The sequence below is a fragment of the Dama dama genome, chromosome 5 (assembly GCF_033118175.1).
Source record: "Dama dama isolate Ldn47 chromosome 5, ASM3311817v1, whole genome shotgun sequence".
Lineage (NCBI taxonomy): Eukaryota > Metazoa > Chordata > Mammalia > Artiodactyla > Cervidae > Dama > Dama dama.
Genome location: NC_083685.1, coordinates 109,790,268 through 109,812,658, shown reverse-complemented (window position 1 = coordinate 109,812,658; position 22,391 = coordinate 109,790,268). Strand labels below are relative to the sequence as shown.

The 22,391-nt window shown below is 37.4% G+C and overlaps 2 protein-coding genes across 8 annotated transcripts in view; one reads left to right on the top strand and one right to left on the bottom strand.

The window, feature by feature from the left end:
• Nucleotides 1–2,718: 2,718 nt before the first annotated feature.
• On the bottom strand, nucleotides 2,719–15,688 carry ZPBP2 (zona pellucida binding protein 2). 5 transcript variants are annotated; one of them, XM_061143928.1, is made up of 8 exons: nucleotides 11,889–12,025; nucleotides 11,582–11,647; nucleotides 10,303–10,428; nucleotides 9,488–9,649; nucleotides 7,475–7,693; nucleotides 6,869–6,951; nucleotides 5,556–5,736; nucleotides 2,719–4,841 (listed from the first exon to the last, which is right to left on the bottom strand). In XM_061143928.1, the coding sequence occupies exons 3-8, from the start codon at nucleotides 10,379–10,381 to the stop codon at nucleotides 4,747–4,749; spliced, it is 819 nt and encodes a 272-aa protein (XP_060999911.1). In that variant the 5' UTR covers nucleotides 10,382–10,428; nucleotides 11,582–11,647; nucleotides 11,889–12,025; the 3' UTR covers nucleotides 2,719–4,746. The 5 variants fall into 5 exon arrangements, with proteins under 5 accessions (XP_060999911.1, XP_060999907.1, XP_060999909.1 ...); XM_061143924.1 differs by having other exon boundaries at nucleotides 11,780–12,021; XM_061143926.1 differs by having other exon boundaries at nucleotides 5,629–5,736; nucleotides 11,780–12,021.
• A 3-nt stretch (nucleotides 15,689–15,691) lies between these two features.
• Nucleotides 15,692–22,391, top strand: part of IKZF3 (IKAROS family zinc finger 3) — a 90,949-nt gene continuing 84,249 nt past the window's right edge. For all 3 annotated transcript variants that reach the window (XM_061143920.1, XM_061143921.1, XM_061143919.1), the window contains exon 1: nucleotides 15,692–15,825. In XM_061143920.1, coding sequence (XP_060999903.1) covers nucleotides 15,819–15,825 — 7 coding nt within the window. In that variant the 5' untranslated portion in view covers nucleotides 15,692–15,818. The remainder of the gene's footprint in view (nucleotides 15,826–22,391) is intronic.

Genomic DNA, 22,391 nt, shown 5'->3' with positions numbered 1-22,391 from the left:
CGGCAACCATACTTTGGCACCAATCATGTTTCTGCAACCTTAGGGTCCTTCAGACCTACATAATTCATTACTGTGCAAGAGCAGTTATATTACTTTGTGATAGTTAAAATCTCTGGCCCAGTAGGAAATACAAAAATTCTTTCTTTGGCTACTTAATTTTCAATTCTGAGGAATGGGTTATTGGTGAAATAATAAGCCTGCTGTGATAGAAAGTAACTTCCACTCTAGGCCACTGACACCTGCACAAACCTGGTAGGGATATGTTTCCCCCCATTACTGTAACTTAAAAATTAATGTTTCTTGAGATCAGGTTTTGCTTTTGACTATTAAACTATTTCTACTCATAGAGGTAATCATACTAATCTGTCAGTTTATCTTTGTTCTTCCTTTCGAGGGGATGAAGAAGCTTCTGAAACTGAAGGAGGAAATCAAGAAGTGCCTGAGAAACATTTATCAGATGCATGAACTATGGGGTAAGGGAAGCCTGCTAACGGTGAACACAGTTAAGAAACAAATACAGCAGCAATCTGAAGAGTACAGGGGCACTGGAGGATGTAAAACAAAATATAAAAGAGAAAACTGCTTTCTGGCTTAGGAAGAAAAAGAAATTCACAAACGCAAGAGCAGTGCCTACACACTGCAGGATTTTCTAAGGAGAGGGAAGGAAAAGCCAAACTGAGCCGACATCAAACAGTAGCAGGTTGTTCCCTTGACAGGCCCCTGCAGCATGGGCGATGTCTCCCCTGGCCACACCCTGCAGTGCATGGGGGCCAGCAGCTTCACCAGCAACCCTTCTTTCTTGTGTGGTTTTGTAGCAGAGTCTTTAGGGTTCTCTACATCTTATTATCCAATTCCTTATTATTCTAATCCCGTTATGGTTAACAATTCTTTATATTAAAATTTCCCTGTTCAAAATGCTTCATGTTTTCTGTCTGTTTGGACCTGACTGACACACATACTTACCATGTTAACACTAACAAAAAATAACCCTAATACTAAAACACAGACAATGATATCATAAGGAAGGAAAACTGCAGACTAATATGTCTCATAAAATAAATGCAAAATTCCTCAACAGAATATTAGCCAATCAAATTCAACAATGTAGAAGATAACTGTACATTATGACTAAAAATTGATGCTTTTGAACTGTGGTGTTGGAGAAGACTCTTGACAGTCCTTGGACTGAAGGAGATTAAACCAGTCAATCCTAAAAGAAATCAGTCCAGAATATTCACTGAAAGGACTGATGTTGAAGCTGAAAGTCCAATACTTTGGCCACGTGATGCAAAGAACTGACTCACTGGAAAACATCCGGATGCTGGGAAAGATTGAAGGCAGGAGGAGAAGGGGATGACAGAGGATGAGGTGGTTGGATGGCATCACTGACTCGATGGACCTGAGTTTGAGTAAACTCCGGGAGTTGGTGATGGACAGGGAGGGCTGGCATTCTGCAGTCCATGGGGTCACAGAGAGTCAGACACCACTGAACATTGAACTAAAGTGATGGCTAAAAACAATTTATTCTGAATATAGAAGAATAGTTCCAACATTTGAAAATCAATTTATCTATCACAACAACAGACTAAAGATGAAAATATCATATGATTGTATCAATCAAATAGAGGAATAGAGAACTTCCTCAACTTAACAAAGAACATATATTAAAAAAAAAACTATACCTAACATCACATGTAATAGTGAGAAACTAGATGCTTTCTCTCTAAGATTAGAAACAAGACAAGGATGTGCCCACTCACTGTTACTATTCAATGTCATACTGGAAGTGCTAGCTAATACATTAAGACTAGATCAGGAAATAATAGATATACAGATTGGAAGGAAGAAATAAAACTCTTTTGTTTGCAGATGACATGGTTGTCTAAGTAGAAAATCTCAAAGAATCTACAAAAAAACCTCCTGGAATTAACAGCAATTAGAGAAAGATCACAGGATGTAAGGTTAATATACAAAAGTTAATTGCCTTCCTAAATACCAGCAATTAAACACTTGGAATTTGAAATTAAAAATACAAGACCATAGATTTCCCTTGTGGTCCACTGGTTAAGAATCCACCTGCCCAGGCAGGGGACGTGGGTTCAATCCCTGGTCCAAGAAGATCCCACAAGCCACAGGGCAACTACACCTGTGTGCCACAACTACTAAGCCTATGTGCCCGGAGCCTGTGCTTTGCAACAAGAGAAGCCACTGCAATGAGAAGCCCAAGCATCACAACTGGCGAGCAGCCCCCACTCGCTGCAACTAGAGGAAACCTGTGTGAAGCAATGAAGATCCAGCACAGCCAAATAATAAATTTTTTTTAAAGTTTATATAAAAAGGCAAAAGACCCAGGATAACTAACACCATACTGAAGAAGAACTAAGTCAGGGGACTGATACCAACCAAATGTTAGCCTTACTATACAGTAATCAAGGTAGTACCATACTGAGGAAAGATTACATGAATTAATAAATAGGGAACCAAAAAAAAAAAAAAAATAGGGAACCCAGACATAGACCCACACAAATGTAGTCAACTGACCTTTGGCAAAGGAGCAAAGGCAATTCAATGGTGGAAGGACAGTCTTTTCAACAAATGGTGCTGGAACCATCCATAGGCAAAAAAAAAAAAAAGAATCTAAACATACAACTTAACATTTTTCACAAAAACTAATTCATCTTAGACTAAATGTAAATCATGAAACTAAATAACTTCTTGAATACAACAGGAGCAAACTACATGACTTTGGGCTTGGTGATGAGTTTGTAGACATAAAAAGCATGATCCATGGAAAAGTATTGGTAAACTATAATTTTATTTATTTATTTTTGGCTACACTGGGTCTTCCTTGTTGCCCAGGCTTTCTTCTAGTTGTGGCAAGCGGGGGGCTGCTCTCCAGTTGCAGTGTGTAGGCTTCTCATTGCAGTGACTTCTCCTGTTGCTGAACGTGGGCTCTAGGGCTCACAGGCTTCTGTAGGTGCAGCGCGAGGGCTCAGCAGTTGCAGGTCCCTGGGCTCTGGAACACGGCTCAATAGTTGGGGTGCATGCGTTTAGTTGCTCCACAGCATGTAGGATCTTCCCAGACTAGGGGCTGAACCAGTGTCTCCTGCATTGACAGGGGGATTCTTTACCAGTGAGCTACCAGGGAAGCCCCAAATTGGTAAACTGGATTTTACTAAAATTAAAAACTTCTGCTCAGCGAAAGACATTGTGAGAAGAAGAGACAAACCACAAAATTGGAGAAAATATTTGCAAAACACATATCTGATAAGAATTTGTATCTAAAATATACAAAGAACTCTTGGAACTCAACAATATGAATGAAAAATTCAATAAAAACAAGGAGAAAGATCTAAATGACAGATACACAGATGGCAAATGAACACATGAAATGATGCACAGACCAGAAGTCATTAGGGGATTTAAAATTAAAACAATAACGAACTATCACTATATACCTAATAGAATAGCCAAAATTAAAAAAAAAACTTAAAATACCAAAAGCTGGTGAAGATGAGGAACAACAAGAAACACATCCATTGCGGTGGGAATGTAAAATGGTAAACCAATTTGGGACACAGGTTGGAAATTTCTTACAAAAGTAGACATTATCTTACCACACAACCCAGAAATCATGCTCCTAGGTATTTACGCCATTGATTTGAAAACTCATGTCCATACAAAAACCTGTACACAAATATTTATAGCAATTTTATTCATAATCATCAAAAACTGGAAGCAATCAAGATGTCCTTTATACACCCATGATATGGAATATTAGTCAGCAATAAAAAATGATCTATCAAAGCCATACAGTGACATGGAGGAATCTTAAATGAATATTGGTAAGTGAAAGAAGCCAGTCTGGAAAGTCTACATACTGTATGGTTCTAAGTTTAATCCACTTTGGGAAAGGCAAAACTGTAGAGACAGTAACAAGATTAGTGGTTGTCAAGGGCTGTGGGGTAAGACAGAGAGAAGAACAGATTAAACACAGGGCATTTTAAGGGTGGTGAAACTACTCTGTATGAACTGCAGGGGTGGACACGTATCAATATGCACTTGTCAAAACCCACAGAACTACAACATGCAGAATGAACCTTAATATAAACTATTAACTGTAGTTAATAATAATGTATCAACATTGGTTCATTAATGATAACAAATGTATCACGCTAATGCAAGGTGATACTAATAGGGGAAACTCGGGAGGGGTGAGGGTGTGGGCTGAAGTGGGTATATGGAACTCTGTGTAATAGTTGCTCAATTTTTCTGTAACCCTAAAACTATACTAAAAAATAAAGCCTATTATTCTAAAATAAATACACTAAAAGCAAAGAGACTAAAAGAAACAACTTTTTTGGTTCTAATTATAAAGGTAATATATTATGATATATCATACGAGTGATATCAAACAAAATAATATATGGAAAGTATAAAATTTTATTATACTTGCCTACTCTTCTTGACTTTAACATAGTTTTAGGTACAAAGAAACAAGATTGTTTGTAAGCAACAAAACATATTTCATTAAAAATCATCCACTGAGATTAAATGCCTTCTTAGAAATACCATGTTGACTATCTTTTTATGGTTTTTAAAATGTATGTTTTCCAATGTTTTGGTCTTACTCATCTTCCTTAATGAAAATATCTATGACGCTTTGGGATGTGAACAAATCATCTTATGTCCTCCACCTCCACAAGCAAGTAATGATGCTTTCACCCCTAGTCTTCATGTTGAAATTTACTGGCATGATTTAGCTCCGTAGATTTGGACGGAAATGCAGGTCTGACATGTAACATCAACATCAGGACTAAAAGTCCCAGGACTACAAACCACTGCAGAGGAAAATACAATGGAGTAGATTATTATAATTTCAGTTAAAGGTATTTTATACCAATAATACAAATTGCCATCAATGTCACACCACTGACATTCTATATCTATGTTCTATTACCAGTAATGTTCAACCAATTAAACTGTGGAAGATTATTTATGAGTTGTTTTTTTTCTTGGCTCCGCTGAGCAGGTTGCAGGATCTTAGTTCCCCAGCCACGGATTAAACCTGGAGCCATGGCAGTGAAAGTGGAGTCCTAACCACTGGACTGCCAGGGAACTCCCCATTTATGAGTTTGAAATATTGTTATCTGATGATCTTAGATAGCACTGTAAAAGAAAGTTAGAATCTTAGCTACTTTTTCCTTTAATAGCATCTTCCAGTAACTTCTGCATTGCTCCATTTATGAGTTCCTATTTCTTGTTTTCTAGTTCCTATTTCTAATTTCTAGGCAGGACCATTTTGTTTCCTTTCATCGTATAGTATCTCAAGTCAGAACACTATAGAGATATTTTGTAATACAAAAGATTATACTAGGCAGAATTAATATACATGAAGATAACTATGTTTAGAAATTTGAGCTTCGAATTTTTACTTCCCTTTAACTAAATACATTTCTTTGGTAAGAAAATCACTATAAATATTCAATTCAATTATGCTAAGAGAATTCTGACTAGATAACCTAAATAACTAGATACATGTATTTTATAATTACCACAACAGGTAGCGCAATTGCTGTGTAGACCTTCATTTTTTCCAAAGCCTGGACGACAGCTATCCATACGTACTATTTGAAAACTGTGATCCACAAAATGCATGGCTGGTAGAGTTTTATTTAGATCATGGTTGAAAATATATGCTTGGCTCCGGAAAAATTCTTCTATTCGATTTCTTGCCTAAGATTTTAAAACACCAGAGAGAAGTATAATTACTAAACTGTGAACCAAATTTCTTCTCCTATATCAGAGGCAATGAAATGTAACACAAGCATGGCCCTGCTTTACACAACAGATGAATTCCTGAAAAGTTGCATGTTAATACCAAAATTAGTTTAGCCTGAACTTATCAATTATTGTCAATTTTTATGTACAACAGTTAAGAATTAAAACAAGGTTAAAAAGCACTTGTTTTGAATTATTTGCAGCATGTCTATTCCATATGTAGATAACTGGGAGTTGATTGTTTCTAACTCTAAGAAGCCAAGCAAGATGGAAACCAAAACTTTAATTAGCATTACAGACTAATGGTGTAAATTTTATTTTTTGAGCACAGGGCTTAAATAGTAACTAATAATAACCCATAAACCATGCACAATGTTAAGGGTATGAGCTTAGGGACTAGAGGAGGAGAATGAAGGTATTTTTTTAGACTATGCCCTGAGCCTCAAATAAGGCAGAGGAGAGAGCAACTATTATGATCGGTAAAGACACAGTTTTGGAAAAACCAATGTTTTAACCTAGCATGACATGATTATAAGGCTGTTCATTATTTATTAATTTTTATAAGGCTGTTTTCTCATTGTGGTGGCTTGTCTTGTTGCGGTGCTTGGGCTGGAGGGCGCACGGGCTCCAGTAGTTGCAGCAAGTGAGCTAAGTAGTTGCGGCTCCTAAGCTCTAGAGCACAGGCTCAGTAATTGTGGTGCAGAGGCCTAGTTGCTCCACAGCATGTGGGGGTCTTCCTGGATCAAGGATCAAACCTGTGTCTCCACTATTGGCAGGTGAATTCTTTACCAGTGAGCCACCAAGGAAGCCCTGTAAGGCTGTTTTTCAAGCTGCTGCTTGGTTACATTTGGAGAACAAAGACCAGTGATCCGTCCTTCTTCTATCATAGGAAAAATACATAATATTAACCTGGGGAGTTATATAATATTCCAAACATACTATTCCAAGACAAAACATTTTAAAATAGCTCAGACTTTCACAATCTCAGTTTATAAAACTGAAACCAATATCAGTAATATTTCATGCTTAAGTTTTAAACAGCTTTGTTTACTATTCAAATACATTCCCCCTACACTGAAATTCTCACCTGGAGGATATTATGATTAGTGGTATCTTCACAGTCAATAGACTCATTGCATGTACCTTTCCACCCTGGTGCAAAAGGATTAACTGGAGGGGGAGAAAAATGACATCTTCACAAAACGATTCCAAAAAGTTCCAAACATTCTAATAAAGTTCCAAATGCTGAATTCAGTATACATGTGTGCATGTGTTTAATTTATGTAATCCTAGAAAGGTGAGCAATTTGGATAATTTATACATTATGATTTCACTCCATTTGGGGGCTAATGGAGGTAACTACAAGGCTTGAAAATGAATAGAAATAAATTTGGTTTGGTTTCCCCCTCTTGTTAAGTTCTCAAAAGTACAATTTAAAATTCTATAGGAAGTTATAACTTAAATACTAGCTGCATAGTTAAAGGCCATATTTATAAAATGCTATTGACTTCTCAAAAATAGGCAAGGCAAATAATTAATGTGTCAATTTTTACAACCACAGTCAGGCTAAGAACAACAACATATTTTAGTCCCTAACAAGCATTTAAAGCCTACTACTTATTTCTCATATTAATATGGCAATTAATTCTGTAATAAGATTAAACTCATAAATTTAAATATTAAAATTTTTTACCTTGAAAGGCTATAAATAGCTCATGAATGAGGCCATGTTTTGGAACTTTAACAAAATGGCATTTATATGATGGTTCTATTATATGGCATGACAAATCAAAGATTAAATTATCCAAGATTTTCTTCAGGACTCGAAAAAGCAGATCATTATATTTTCCTACACAAGATTTTGTGGTAAAACGTACAGCCATCTGATATGAATAGTCAGGTTCCCGATAGGCTTTAAAGAAAAAAGATGAGAATAAAACAATTGTGCCTAGCATCAATTTCCAAATACCATGTAATATTAAATACCATCAATCTTGCAAACCACCACAGAAACTTAATTTATCTAATAAAATGTTTTAAGAGCTTCTCAGGTGGCACAGTGCAGGAGTGGCCAATGTGGGAGACACAAGAAGATGCAGGTCCGATCCCTGGGTAAGGAAGATTCCCCTGGAGAAGGAGATGGCAACCCACTCCAGTATTCTTGCCTAGAGAATCCCATGGACAGAGGAGCCTGGCGGGCTGCAGTCAAGGGATGTCCAAGGGTCAGACATGACTGAGCAACTGAGCACAAAATGTTTTAACAATTTGTCCTCATGAAAAGATGTAAAACTAATGACTTTAATGAAAAAGGTTATTTTGTCTGATACATTATCTACTCAGTACAAGAGAAGATATAGCTTCTGTGGGTGCCCTATATATGTAATTAAAAGTATTAAGAAAAAATAAGATTCTGGTGGGGAGAGTCTTAGTTTATAGAAGTATCACTGGTGTTAGCACAGTACAGTGAAAAGGATCATTAATTTGCTTTTATGGAATTAAACATCAATTTTTAAATTACCTAGCAAAACTGCGATAATGCAGATTGTGCCTGCATATCTATACAGTGAGAAGTGGGAGGCTGAAAGAGGATTATTTAGGACACACTATTTTGATGTCAATTTGAGGTTCCTTGGTCACCTTTCAATTCAGTTCAGTCGCTCAGTTGTGTACGACTCTTTGCGACCCCATGAACTGCAGCACACCAGGCCTCCCTATCCATCACCAACTCCCAGAGTTCACCCAAACCCACGTCCATTGAGTTGGTGATGCCATCCAACCATCTAATCCTCTGTCGTCTCCTTCTCCTCCTGCCCTCAATCTTTCCCAGCATCAGGGTCTTTTCAAATGAGTCAGTTCTTCGCATCAGGTGGCCAAAGTATTGGAGTTTCAGCTTCAACATCAGTCCTTCCAATCAGGAGATCAGGACCCAGGACTGATCTCCTTTAGGATAGACTGGTTGGATCTCCTTGCAGTCCAAGGGACTCTCAAGAGTCTTCTCCAACACCACAGTTCAAAAGCATCAATTCTTCCATGCTCAGCCTTCTTTATAGTCCAACTCTCACATCCATACACGACCACTGGAAAAACCATAGCCTTGACTAGATGGACCTTTGTTGACAAAGTAATGTCTCTACTTTTTAATATGCTGCTTAGTTAGGTTGGTCATAACTTTCCTTCCAAGGAGTAAGCGTCTTTGAATCTCATGGCTGCAATCACCATCTGCAGTCATTTTGGAGCCCAGAAAATAAAGTCAGCCACTGTTTCCACTGTTTCCCCATCTATTTGCCATGAAGTGATGGGACTGGATGCCATGATCTTAGTTTTCTGAATGTTGAGTTTTAAGCCAACTTTTTCACTCTCCTCTTTCATCAAGAGGCTCTTTAGTTCTTCTTCACTTTCTGCCATAAGGGTGGTGTCATCTGAATATCTGAAGTCTTTGATATTTCTCCTGGCAATCTTGATTCCAGCTCGTGCTTCCTCCAGCCCAGCGCTTCTTATGATGTACTCTGCATATAAGTTAAATAAGCAGGGTGACAATATACAGCCTTGACATACTCCTTTTCCTATTTGGAACCAGCCACATTTAAAATACTCTACAAGCCATACCGATTATATATAACAGATTCATTTACACTAAATGAAGAAATCATATACTTAATTCTGATCCAAACTAAATGTATAAGTGAAAATGTGCCTATATTCTTACCAAAGATCATAAAGTCATATCTCTGCTTTACTACCTTTTCTTCTTGGGTTTCTGCTTTGATAGTCTTGTAAGAAAAACTGCATGTATAAAGTCCAGACAAAGGCTCCAGAAAGTCTTTCACTGTCAGCTTTCCTGTATTAGTTATATTTATTCTATTACTTCCTAAACAGAAAGAGTAAATGAGTTGTTTATTTAACATGTAACAATTCAAACACTATTTGGTAAACTTGGGGTTACAAATACATACAAAAATTTATAAATTAATAGACAATTTTAACTTCAAGAATTCAACAAAGTCTTAATTCTGCTGCATTAGTCAATGGAAAACCACATGATAAGTATACTTTTGAAATATATTTTGGTTTTCTTTAATTCAATTCTTGGCATCTAATTTCAATTGACTTATACCAGTAATTCAGTAAATGAGATTATAGTACCTTATAGTACAATGCAATTTCTTCACATAAGACAGAAATTAATAATCCTTACATTCTAAGACACCCTTCTAACGTCATGAAAAATTACAAATTAGTTACCTCATTTCCTATCACAGATAATGCAAAGATAAATTTTAGGTTTTATAAAAACTTCTGAACTAATAAGGCTTTGGGAGGAAAGGTACAAAAATTATTGCTTCAGTTTTTTGCATAAGAAGAAAATAAGGTACAGACTAGGTTATGATTGTCTAAATATTGAGTAAGTGAAACTGCAGTTAAAATTAAATTACAACTTTTTCATTCTCATAAATAACAGTGCTTTTCTAAAAAAAAGTTTGCATCATTAAAAAAAGAAGATATTAAAATCAAATAACTTACCTGTTAATGGCTTTTCATTAGGCCCAACCCATAAGTAGGTGGGGTCCACCGTTTCTTTTTCAGCGCGTTTAAAGTCCATACAGACAAGGACTGGGCTGTTGTGATGTAATTTTACATATACTTTCACTATGACAAAATAAAACAGTATATAACTACATTATATAGCAAAATTTAACACACTTCCTACCATTGTGTCCCAAAGTTACTTTGATTAGTTCTCTTTGTATTTCACAGTTTTAAAAATCAGCATATCATTATAACATTTGGAAAACTAAAGTCCTTTTTACTTCTCATAGACTTTTAAAACTCTAGACTACCCGAGAGTCATTATTTTTTTTCTGTGATAGTATAGTGTTTATAATAATGTACATAATACATTTTAGTGTACAGATCCAGAACTAGAATAAAAAAAAAATTGAAGCGTTGGTAGAACCTATCTAAAGATCAGAAAAGGATCTGTTTGCTTGCAAAACTATTTTAAAGATGATCATTATCATCCCCAAGGCAAATGTGATATTTAGCGGTAAGTGTCCTCTGTTAGGAACAATAATTCAGTCTATGTGGGACACATAAGGAAGATTTTCTGCAATTCCTAGTCTATTTCGGATTTGATGGAAGCAGCAACAATGTGCTTGGAACAATACTGTCCCACAAGATACTAATTTTAAGGCCTGTTGAACACCAGGCTCTGAACCTATAAAGAAGATACTGTACCACAATTCGGTGGTGGCAGGCAGGGGGAGGGGCTCCAAAACCGGAGCGATTCCAAATCTAACCAATGCTACGAACCGGCCCAAAGTCATCTAAAGTTAGCTGTGTGACTAATTTTCCTTGGGGAGTGTGTGAAAGTTTTATCACAGGGACAAATGACGTTTGAGCTGAGCCGGAAATGATGTGTAGGGGTTCTAGTTAATGAAGGGATAAGGACATTCCAAACAGAGGGACTTCCAGCCCCGGAAATCACTCCTCTGAGCTGGCCTCGCAGGTTGCAAAGCAGCAGGGACATTCTGAAGAGAGGTGGTATCAGAAAAAGACCTATAAATTGAATCTTAGCTCCTCACGAGCCGTACTTCTTTAGGCAAGATTCTTCTTTACGCAACTGAGGCGCAGTGGCGTCGCTCTAAGGATGAAACGATGCAACAACCTCCAGGAAGTGCAGAGCACACAGTTGACGTTCTATAAACTTTTGCTCCATTTCCTTGTTCGGGAAAAACCTCAGCAGAGACACGGGGCACCCGGCTCTTCGGATGGACTCTGCGGGTGAAGAGATCCTCATTACCTGGGTGTCCCGGCTTGCCATAAATGAAGCCTTTCTCAGTGCGTTCGGAATTACGCTGCCATCCAACTGCGGAGGGAAAAAAACCACTGACCAAGTGGAAGAGGAGCCGCAGCTCAGACTGGGGCGGGGCGGGGCAAAGCGGGGAGGCTGGACCGGGAAGCTGCGGGAAGCCTGGGGGCCGGGCGGGAGGAGCCCCACCTCCTGTGAGGTACCAGAGCACCGCGGAGAGTAGGACCCACGCTCGCATCACGACTCAGGGGCTAGCGTCGCGGGAGGGTTAGGCGTCGAGGGGCGGGCTCCTTCCTACCTCAGCCCCAGCGCCTCGCCTCCCCATCTCTCTTCCACCGAGCGGAGCAAACCGCCAGGGTCCGCCCCCCTACCGTGCGTAGCTACAAAGGGAGCGGACGCGCAGCAGAGCGCGAGCGTGCTCCGCGGCCTGTCGCGCGTGGGTGGGGCTGGGGGCGGGGCGTGTGCAGAGGGCCGGGCCCTGGCAGGTGAACTGGAGGCGAGCGCCCCGCCCCTCGCGCGCACGCGGTCGCCGTGGTGTGGATGCTTCCGGTGCTTCGCGCCTCGAGTCTGGCGCCATTTTCTCTCGCTCTTGTGCGCTTAGTTCTCTGGGCAGTCGGTGAGAGAAGAAAAGCCTTGGCGTTTTAGTCATTTTCTTAGTCTAGGAGCTGAAGAGATCGACGAGAGGAACACGGTGGGCACAATGGGATAGGGCGGATAGGGGATGAGATTACATTAGGATCTGAGGAAGGAGAAGCTTGCACTTCGCAGGAAGCAGAGAGCCCTGCGTGTGAATTCCCTATGCCTTTCTTCTGAATTGTCTGGAACTGTGTGCACAATCTTTATCAAATTCTTAACTTCCAGTTTTCACCCAACTGTGTTCTAACCCACAGAATGAAGAACCTGAAGAACTAGTGCACCAACGAGGCGTCTCCAGGCCTTTGCACTCTAGAGGAACGTTTAACTTTCATTTTCAACTTCCAGTATTATACGATGTTGAGAGACTCCACTTGCAAATGTATCCAGGGTTGTGAAGTAAGCCTGCTTTAACAAAAACAAAAACACGGGCCCAGTTGAAAGGCAAGATCTCCAAATGCTTTTTTTGCAGGGTGGATGCTCAGTCAAGATCAGCGAGCTCCAAAAGAGACCACGCTAGTGTCTTTCATGGTTGCTTCTTGGCTACTCATTTAGTGGCCTGGAAAGCCCTGTGTATTGTCTGTTTCTTAGCAGCGGGACACCCTCAGTCGTGGTTTTGAGTAGGCTGGTGGGTACTGAGCCCAAGGTTCAGACAGGGTGCAGAATGATTATTTGGGGGTGAGATCAAGAGTTTTCGGTTTTATTTCCTTTGAGCCGAGTCAGTACTTGGACTATCTCATATGGTCCAGGAGCAGCCTTTGTCAGTGATTTCAGTTTTAGTCACTGTTAATTTTACCTACATAGCATAAGCCATGAAATGTGATTTAGTGAGTCAGATCCACCCTTGTCAGTTACCATGTCTAGATTCATGGTTTAGTCTCAACTGTTACCTTCTTAAAGTAATGATAATGAAGACAAATTTAGGCATTATCTCTGATTCCCTGGAAGTTTATCATTAAATCCACAGTGTTTTATTAGCTTCCCAGTTATAAGTAATTGATCCTTGTAAACCCTTTGATCAACTTTGAATACTATAAGAAGAGACTTAACCAAATGAGTAGTGATTTGTTCAAAGAATTCATCTACCCTTTTAAAACAAACTTAATTTTAAAATAGTTTTAGATTTACAAAAAAATTGTGAAGATAGTACCGAGTTCTCTGTATTTCCTATTTCCTGACAATTAATACCTTACATTTGTTATGATATCTTTCTCACAAATAATGACCAATATTGATACCTTATTAAATAAAGCCCCTACTTGATTCAGATTTCCTTTGTTTTTACCTGATGGCCTTTTTCTGCTCCAGGATCCCAGTCAGGATCCCTTGTTATATTTAGTCATCAGGTCTCCTTAGCGGTGACAGTTTCTCAGACATTTCTTGGTTTTGATGATCTTGACAGTTAATGAGTTTTGAGATGACATTGACTTGATCTGAATTGGTCAGGCCCTTTGCAGAATGCCTCTAGGTTAGACTGGAGCTTAACCAGTCTAAGTTAACCCTCTAGGTTAGGGTTTATGGATGGAAGGCTATGGAAGTGAAGTACCATATTCAAGTATATATCACGGGCACATACTGTCACATGCCTTATATCGTTGTTGTTAACTTGATCATCTGCCTGAGGTTGTATTTGTCTGGTTTCTGTGATATAAATACCTTTTCATACTGTTATCTTTGGAAGGATGTCACTATGTGAATCCCATTCATTTTTTAAAAAAACCTTTTTTTGGGGGTGGAGTCCTTTGTGTGGCTTGTGGGATCTCAGTTCCCTGACCAGGGATTGAACCCAGGCCATGGCAGTGAAAGCCCAGAATCCTAATCACTAGGCCACTAGAAACACTCATAAGTGAATTGCACACTTAAGGAGTGGGGATTTATGCTGTACCTCCTTGAGGGTGAAATAGCTGCATGAATTATTTTACCCACTTACTTTTGATCTATCCCGTTAAGTATCACGTTTTTGAGTCTGAAATACTCAATACTGAGCTAATTATTCACAGAGTAGTAACACATTCCATTGATAAGTATAAAGAACATTATAATGGAAGCTAAACACCTTCTAAAACTTTTAATAACCAAATAACTATTCATCCTTACACCATCCCTGTGAAATTTTACAGTTCCTCTTCTGCTACTTTTGATGTGCTATTTTTGCCTTTAGAAACTAACAAACAACAAATTTCCCCTTTCGATACTAAAATTAGACCTAGTGTTTAGAGTATTTCTCCGAAATTGTTATTATCCTGTAGAACTCCAACCCATACAAGTTATAGAGATGCTGTCATGGTGCCATAATCGTAAAACAAAGCCATTACAAGTTATTAACTCATTTAAAAATTATATACCTATATCTATATATATATATCTCCTATACCAAGGCATATTTAAAATAAACTAAAATTCATAAAATTACAATATGTATTCTTTAACTTGATAAGAGCGGGTTTACTCTGGTATGGCCTGATGCATGAACTCCCAACGTTAAGTCTCAAATATACTTGTATATACCAACAACATATGTCTCTCACAAAGGCAAAAATGGTCTTTTGAGAATCATTTACATATTTAACATACTGGGTAACTTTAAGAGGACTCACCTGAACAATGTCCCTTCAACCTCAGTGTGAAGAAAAATTCTGTTTTTTAAAAATTATATGTTCACTTCCCCTTCCCTCTCCCTGTAGTCAAATGTGTGCTTGATCTCTATAACGTGGGAAGGATGTTGGGAAAAGATGTTCACTCTGTGTACAACTAACATCTTTGAGTCAATTTTACTGTCTTAGTGTATCTTCCCCTTCCCACCCCAATCTCTTAGCACTTTACATTATATATGTATTTTTGTAAGCTGTCTCAGATCCTATTTGGAAGAAGGTAAGGTAGTAGAAAATAAACGCACATAAATACAGTGTGTAGTGTTTTGTGAGTGGTGGCAAATCAAGCAGTTTCCAAAAGGGAAAATAAAGTGAGAATATTGCTTCCAGTTGAAAAAGTTGAGTTGATTAAAGTGCCAACACTCTTTGGAACTGTCTTAGAACTTCCTGAAAACTTGGATCAGGAACTTTTACTACATGAAATGAAAAGTTGAGGAAGAAAAACATATTTAATGGAGTGCTCATTGATGGCATTCATGGCTATCATCCCTGAATCTAGACCAGAAGTTCCAGATTTTGCTCAAGACAAACCTTTGAACTTAGACTTGCAAGAAAGCAATCCAGATCCTCCTTCCCGCCATGTGATATTACTGTCTTATCCACTATCCTTCTAAAATAGACATTTGGAGACAATTTACTGTCTTGCCATTTCCTTCCTATTGGGGTTCTCGGCTTTGACATTCAAAAGGCGGCTGGAGGCGCGGTAGATACCTCGGCGGTGAGCGTCCTTTAAAGCCGCCGCCAGCCAGCGCCGCTGTAACCCCGCGCACCGTCCGGTCGCTGGCTTCTGCCCCTTTCAATCTGCGCCGACGCGGCGGCCGGATCCCGGGGACTCCCCGCGCTGGGAATCTCCCGCCAGCTGCGCGCTGCGTCCCGGCGACGGCAGGAGCACGTGGAGCGGCTGGTTATCCAGAGCGGCAGCTCCAGCCCAGCCCGGCGGCGAGATGGAAGGTGAGCCTCCAGCCTGCTTCTTTTCTAAGGGGTCTTTGAAATGCTCAACCGGTGCACGCAGCAGAGAGAGTTCCTTCTGAATCTCGGTTTTGCTTCTATTTATTTCTTTTGTCAAAAGTAAATAGGCATTTCAGAGGGCAAAGCGTGTCGGTTTTCATACATCTCTCATTTGCTACCTTACCCCCCCCACCCCCAACCTAACTTTGGACAGTGATAATTTCTCCGCACTTTTACCTTTTAGGGGTTCTCAGGGGTCAACTCTGATTCTGCAGGGGAGGAGTACTTATGGGGTGTCCCTGAAATGGCAGCAAACCTAAGGTGGAATAACTAATCCTTTTGCATGATTTTTTCGTCCATGGCTTCAATGTCCATTGGAATTGGGCTAACCTGAGTGACTTCTTTAGGATGAAAGGTGACTTCCCCACCCCCTCCCCCAAGGGTAAATGCTGTCATATGGCAAGGTAAATTTTTAAGTAATGGCATTTGTGCTTCCCTTGGTACTCGGTCTTCTAATAACTTATTTACTCAAAGCAAAAAATCAGGCTCACATGAAGAGTTTCATTTGAATTAATTTTGAAAGTCATTAAACTATCCTCACTTCCCCCCAAATTTTCAGTATTATTGGGATATATATACTTCCTTGGGATAACTAAAATTTCACAGTATTATTTCAAACTTTTCAACAGTCTTTTCAACAAGTGTTTCTAAAACCTTGAAAATGGCAGGTGCATCTCAAGTTGGAGGAGGTGGTGATAGAAAATCAGAATTTGTGAGAAATGTATTCATTCTATTAGTAAATGAGATACTGACACCTGATTGAAATGTTAATCTGATAAATAATTATCAATAGCCTGGATATTTTCTTCATAATGATTGAAGGCTCTCTTATTGCCAGTATACCTTGATCTTTGGCAGCTTTAGGTCTAGGGTCTATGAAGTTATTAAAACTTGATTGAATATGTCAGGAAACAAAATAAATTTTGTTTCATGTATAATTGAGCACAGTACTGTGGTTGTAAATCTTTAATTTGCACATGAGTATGTTTATAATTTTAAACTGACTTGGCGCTTATACGTGTTTTTTTTCCTCTAAGTAGAGCGCCAAATGATAAGTCAGTGCACAGTACATATTTAGTATTCTGTAAAAAAAAAAAATTGATGATCATTATTGAAAAATATTTCAAGGGTTTTCTCTTATGAAAAACTTCTTGCTTTAAATTTATAAAAATTATCAAGGTTTAAAAGTCAACCTAAAAATTTACACTTTGAATATTTGAAAAATGGTTTATGATGTGTAATTTTTATCATGTAAAGATTTCATTGGCCAAGATCAGGAAAAAATTAGGTTGTTGTACACTAGAAAAAATAATTTAAAAAACACTCAGTCTTTAATTATTTCAAATGAATTCCTGAGTTTATTTTTGTGAAGTGATAGATCAATACTACAACACTATTTTTTCCTAGTCTTAATCATTTCTTTCTCAAGAATAACATATGAATTAGTGTAAGACAGTGGAAACTGTGACGTTTCTCTATAAATGCTAATACTCCTGAATTCATTTATTTAATGTGAAATAAAGAAATTATTAACTAAGTAGCATAATTTAGGATATTAAAGCCCTAACAGTGACTTTTTGATAAGCTGAATAAAAAGGGAATGAAAACCTGTGTAGAATTTTATTTGGAATGTACAGGCTATAAATGGAAAGAGAATACAGAATTGAATCACTAGGTGAGTTTAGATGAGTAGATTACATTCATAATCCGTGGAGATGGATGTTATATGGTATGCTTAATGCAAAGATTTCACACTTAAATGAAAAACTAAGATTAACAGAAAGGTTAGTGAAGTGAATTTGGCTATTCTAACATCACGTCCCTGAGGATCAGAGTATTTGGTGTAGTAAAATATCTGGTTTATTATAGCCACTCAAGATTGGCTAATCTGGCCCATGTGTTTGATATTTAACTAAAGTACTTTTATACTATTTTGGTATTTTGGTCCCAGTTTAGAATTTGACCTATAGTGTATACCTCTCATGTCTTGGCACTGCAAGCAAGTAGAGTACTTGATGAAGTGCTTTTATTTTCTGCCTAATTTGGGGGTCAAATTAATATGCTATGGTTTATTGTGAAATGCGGAACTATATGGTCAATATTTCTTCAACATATAAAATCTTTTTTAAAAGTTATTCATTTTTTCATTGATTACCAGACATTCATTGAGAATTTCTGTGTGTGAAGATGTCAGATGAAATAAGCTTTTGAAATAGAAAGTTTGTCATATAAAGATGAAGAGTTAACGCTTGTAATAAATCAAGAACTAAAATTGTTTTCTTTTCTCCCAGTTTGTGATCCTGAATATTTTCTACACAGAGGTTCTTTATGTTACTGAATTTTGTTATTTGTGCTGTAATAATATCCCTTCTGTCTGATGGTTGAGAAATGGGTGGTTCACAAATACGAATTTTACAAGTATTGGCATATTTCTTATTTAATATAAAACTTTTGGGATTTCCATGGTGGTCTGGTGGCTAAGAATCCCCCTTCAAATGCAGGCAATGCAGGTTCTATCCCAGGTCTGGGAATGAAGATCCCACATACCATGAGAAAAGCCCGTGTGCCACAACTGAGACCCAGTGGAGCTTAATAAATAAATATTTTAAAAAACCTTTTTTATGTCAACATTATTGGGTAGAAATCTTTCTAAGAATATTTGTTACACAGTATTTGTTACACAAACCCCTTATAAGTGAGGTCCACAAGAGAAAACTTTATCTTAGGGACTCAGGCTCAGTATTGTGACCATCAGATAATGTATTGTTCTGTAGTGTATTCTCATGGGGTTTTGAACTGTGCAGAGCTGAATGCCCCTACACTAAATATTCCCAGGTTATTGTGTAATTTTTGTCTCCTTGATGTCAGCTTCCCACCACATGGCTTTTGTGGTAGCCATTTTTTTCATTTCTAGCTTCCTTTCTGTGTTCTGGATGGATGGTATTTACATAGATACAGCCTCCAGATGGTGGTTTACTAGCCTTCCATTTTATGAACATGTGAAGGTTGAACTGATAAAATTTAAAGGAACAAAAGCCACAGAAAGGTCATGGGGTCTTGGTAGAACATAATTTTAGAAAATTTCTGGTTGTGTTTCCTACAATCTCATACGCTGTTTCACACTTCCATGTCTTTGCTGAAATTTTCATCCCATTCTTTACCTTGTTATGCCTACTCATCTTTTCATGCCTTGTCACCATGAAGGACCTCCTTCTCATGACTCTCCCTGGTGCTTTCTGGTGGTCGTTCTATCCAGTCCCTCACCTCCATCCAGCTGGGCTAAGGCCTTTCCTTACTGTGCGTACTTCTCCCAATTATATTGAAACTATTTACCGATTTAAGTGTTTATTCCCCCACTGGTCTTTAAGCTTCTGAAGGCAGAAACTATGTCTTATTTTTGTATACTCAGTGCAAAGAACAGTTCCTGGTTCATAAAAGATCCTCAGAGTTTGTTGCACTCAAGTTTCAAAATGGTGCCAAAAAGGGACTTCCCTGGTGGTGGTCCAGTGGTTAAGACTTTGCCTTCCAGTGCAGGGGTGCAGGTTTGATCCCTGGTCAGGGAGCTAAGATCCCATATGCCTCACAGTCAAAAAACCAAAACATGAAACAGCAGCATTATTATAACAAATCTAATAAAGAATTTAAGAAAATGGTCCACATAAAGAAACTTTGAAAAAATGGTGCTGAAAAGTCATTTTCATTAACTTTATTATGATGCCTTTTATTACTCTTTGTGAGTAAGGGATTGGTGCTAGCAAATTCCTTGTTAGAACTCAGAAAAATTTTAAAGTATTTAAAGTGGTATAACAGAAAGGAAAACTTAGAAAACAGAAATGTTATTGGTTTTTTGACTAGCATATTACTTAATGCTAAACATTACCTTTTAACTTTACATGAGCAGATTTCAGGATCACTATTAGTCCATTAAAATATGGATCAGATATGAGGGGAAATTTACTTTCTCAGTCAGTAAGATACATGGATGGTACCATAAAATTATCATACATTTTCCTGGTGATACCTTAATATGTTGTTATAAGTTTGTCATCAGTGTATACATTTACACTTATGACTAAAAGATTATCAGTAGGTCTTTTATCAGATAACCAGTATGAATTGGCTCCTAAGTCAAGCTGTAGTTCTAGACAATGTGTGAGAGGAGTGATTAACACAGAAGCTGCCAGTAGTAAGTACCCAATAAATGCTTTTTGAATGTGTTAAACATTCATTGGTTATTGTGGAAAAATATTCTAACCATCACAAGAACATCGAGTAGGCTGCTGTTAAGCCTTTTGAAAATACAACTCTCCCATTAACTGGCACATTCATAATAATTAGAAATCATAAGGATGACCCTAAGGCCTTCTGAATCACTTTTTAAAAAAAGAGGAAATAATGAAACAATGATTATATTTCTGTTATAGGGGGATTATTTGAAAAGTGGCATATATATATATATAACTGTTAATTATTACTGCTGTAAAATCTGTCAAAATAATCCGTAATGATCCTGAATGAGATAATTTTTTCAGCCTTAATTGAAATCTGCTTTTGCATCCAAAATTAAAATTCTTGGAGTACAAAGTGACGTAGAGTAAATCAATATAATTTGGAGTCGATACTGTATTATATTGGACTTGTAGCCCATCTAGAAGACAGAAAAAACTAAATGTTTAATAATAGATATGAAAAAAATAATAGATATGAAACAGAATAAAAGCATTTATGAAGCAGTGCTTTTTATGCATCAAAAATTCAAAAGCAGCTTACCTCCTGACTTATTATATCAATGGAATTGGCAACATATCACAAATTATATTTATTAGCAACTGTTCTTAGAGATAATATTTTTGGTACATCAGGTTATTTATGGGCTTATAAAGGAAACTTTTTTAAATAAGAGAAATGGAAAACATTTCAATAGTATCACTGATGAAGCAGTGCAAAACTGTTTTTTACTCTTAACTCTTAAAGGTTATTTAACTAGATTTCTTGCATATTTTGGTCATTAGTACACCTGTTGCCCTGTCTAAACTGTCAGATTCCAAAGTGTAGGGATCTTTTTTATCACCAGTGATAACTAGTACCCAGCCTAGTCCCTAGCACATAGTAGGACTGCAGTCATATTTATTAAATAAATCAACTAATAAACTGCCTGTGTTTGGTCATTTGACTATTTATTTGTTCAACTTTTATGGTAAAGATAGTAAAGAAAATAGTGACATGAAAGCTAGTTAATTTTGCTGGTTAATTTGTCAGAGGTGCTATTAAAAGTTTGACAGAAGAGCTTCGAATGTTGGCTGAATTCAACAGGATGAATACTATTATTTTTTTCTAATCCAATACTGGCTTAACTTTGGGCAAAATAACGTAGTGAAATCTAATCCTTGGCTTTGCTACATTTTTTGCAGTGTTTCAGCAAGTCACAATAAACTAATTCTTCACAACAAATGTTTTGCTTTTTAAAGTTGAGAATACCATATTTTACTTCATTTGATTTCTGTAACACACCACGATCAGTTTATTTGCGAAGTATTATCTGTTTGAGAGACTGTTAACATAGCAGAATATTTAGAACATCAGAACAATTTTATATGAGCAAATATGCACAGGAAAAAAATTCCAGTGCACAACCACAATCTTACTCGTGTCACATTTATAAATTTTTAATATTTTCAAAGAGCTGGTTAAAAAGTTTTATTTTGAGGTCAGAATATAAATTTTACAGGGATAATCTTCAATGCATTAATATTTGGTAAATGATACACATGAAAGTCAAATCGAGCCTCTGATATACATTTGTGCTACTGTCTACACTGTGCACAAGTGTATAACAAATGATCTTCAATTGCAGAGATAAAGGCAGATGATGGCAAAAATGATTAGTTGTTAAATATTACAAAAACTGTTTTTTCAGAGTGGAGCTATTATATTTTACATCAGCTATGCTATAACTCCACATTCATAAAAAAGTTGATTATTGAGCATGCTTGTTTTTTATCCACAGAATATTTTTTTCCTCTGCATATGTGCTCATGTAAAGTTATTTAGGTAAGGATATCACTATAGCGACCACTGCTAGATCTACTTAGCTATTGACCCTGTCCCTCTGCCACAGATCAGCACCCGGCAGTCTTTTAGGAAGCTGTTCCTTATTCTAGGTTGGAATCTCTTGCTTTTCTGAAACAGTAATATTTTATGTCATCTAATGACTGCTAGAACCTAACTATATTTTATGCATAAAGTATTCTTGCATGGTTTTAATGCAATCTAAATTGTTTAAGAATGAAACTACTGTCTACTGGGTTGGCCAAAAAGTTTGTTTGGGTTCCTTTTGACCAATCCAATAAATTAAAGGAAGGTAATTCTTTCTTTAGTTTGGAGCCAAGACTTTTGCCATTATTGATGCAAGCTATATCTTGCATATTTTGTCTCTTACATTCATGATGATTCTATAAACACATCTGACTACCTTCTTATTATGTATTCTATAATAATTTACTAGTACA

What these genes read in the sequence shown, in the direction of transcription:
- ZPBP2 (XM_061143924.1), bottom strand. Translation starts at nt 11,828, where the DNA reads ATGCGAGCGTGGGTCCTACTCTCCGCGGTGCTCTGGTACCTCACAGGA. An exon ending in GCTCTGGTACCTCACAGGAG is followed by an intron (nt 11,648 to 11,779) that starts GTGGGGCTCCTC and finishes TTCCCTCCGCAG; the next exon opens with TTGGATGGCAGCGTAATTCC. An exon ending in TGGCAAGCCGGGACACCCAG is followed by an intron (nt 10,429 to 11,581) that starts GTAATGAGGATC and finishes ATTTTGTCATAG; the next exon opens with TGAAAGTATATGTAAAATTA.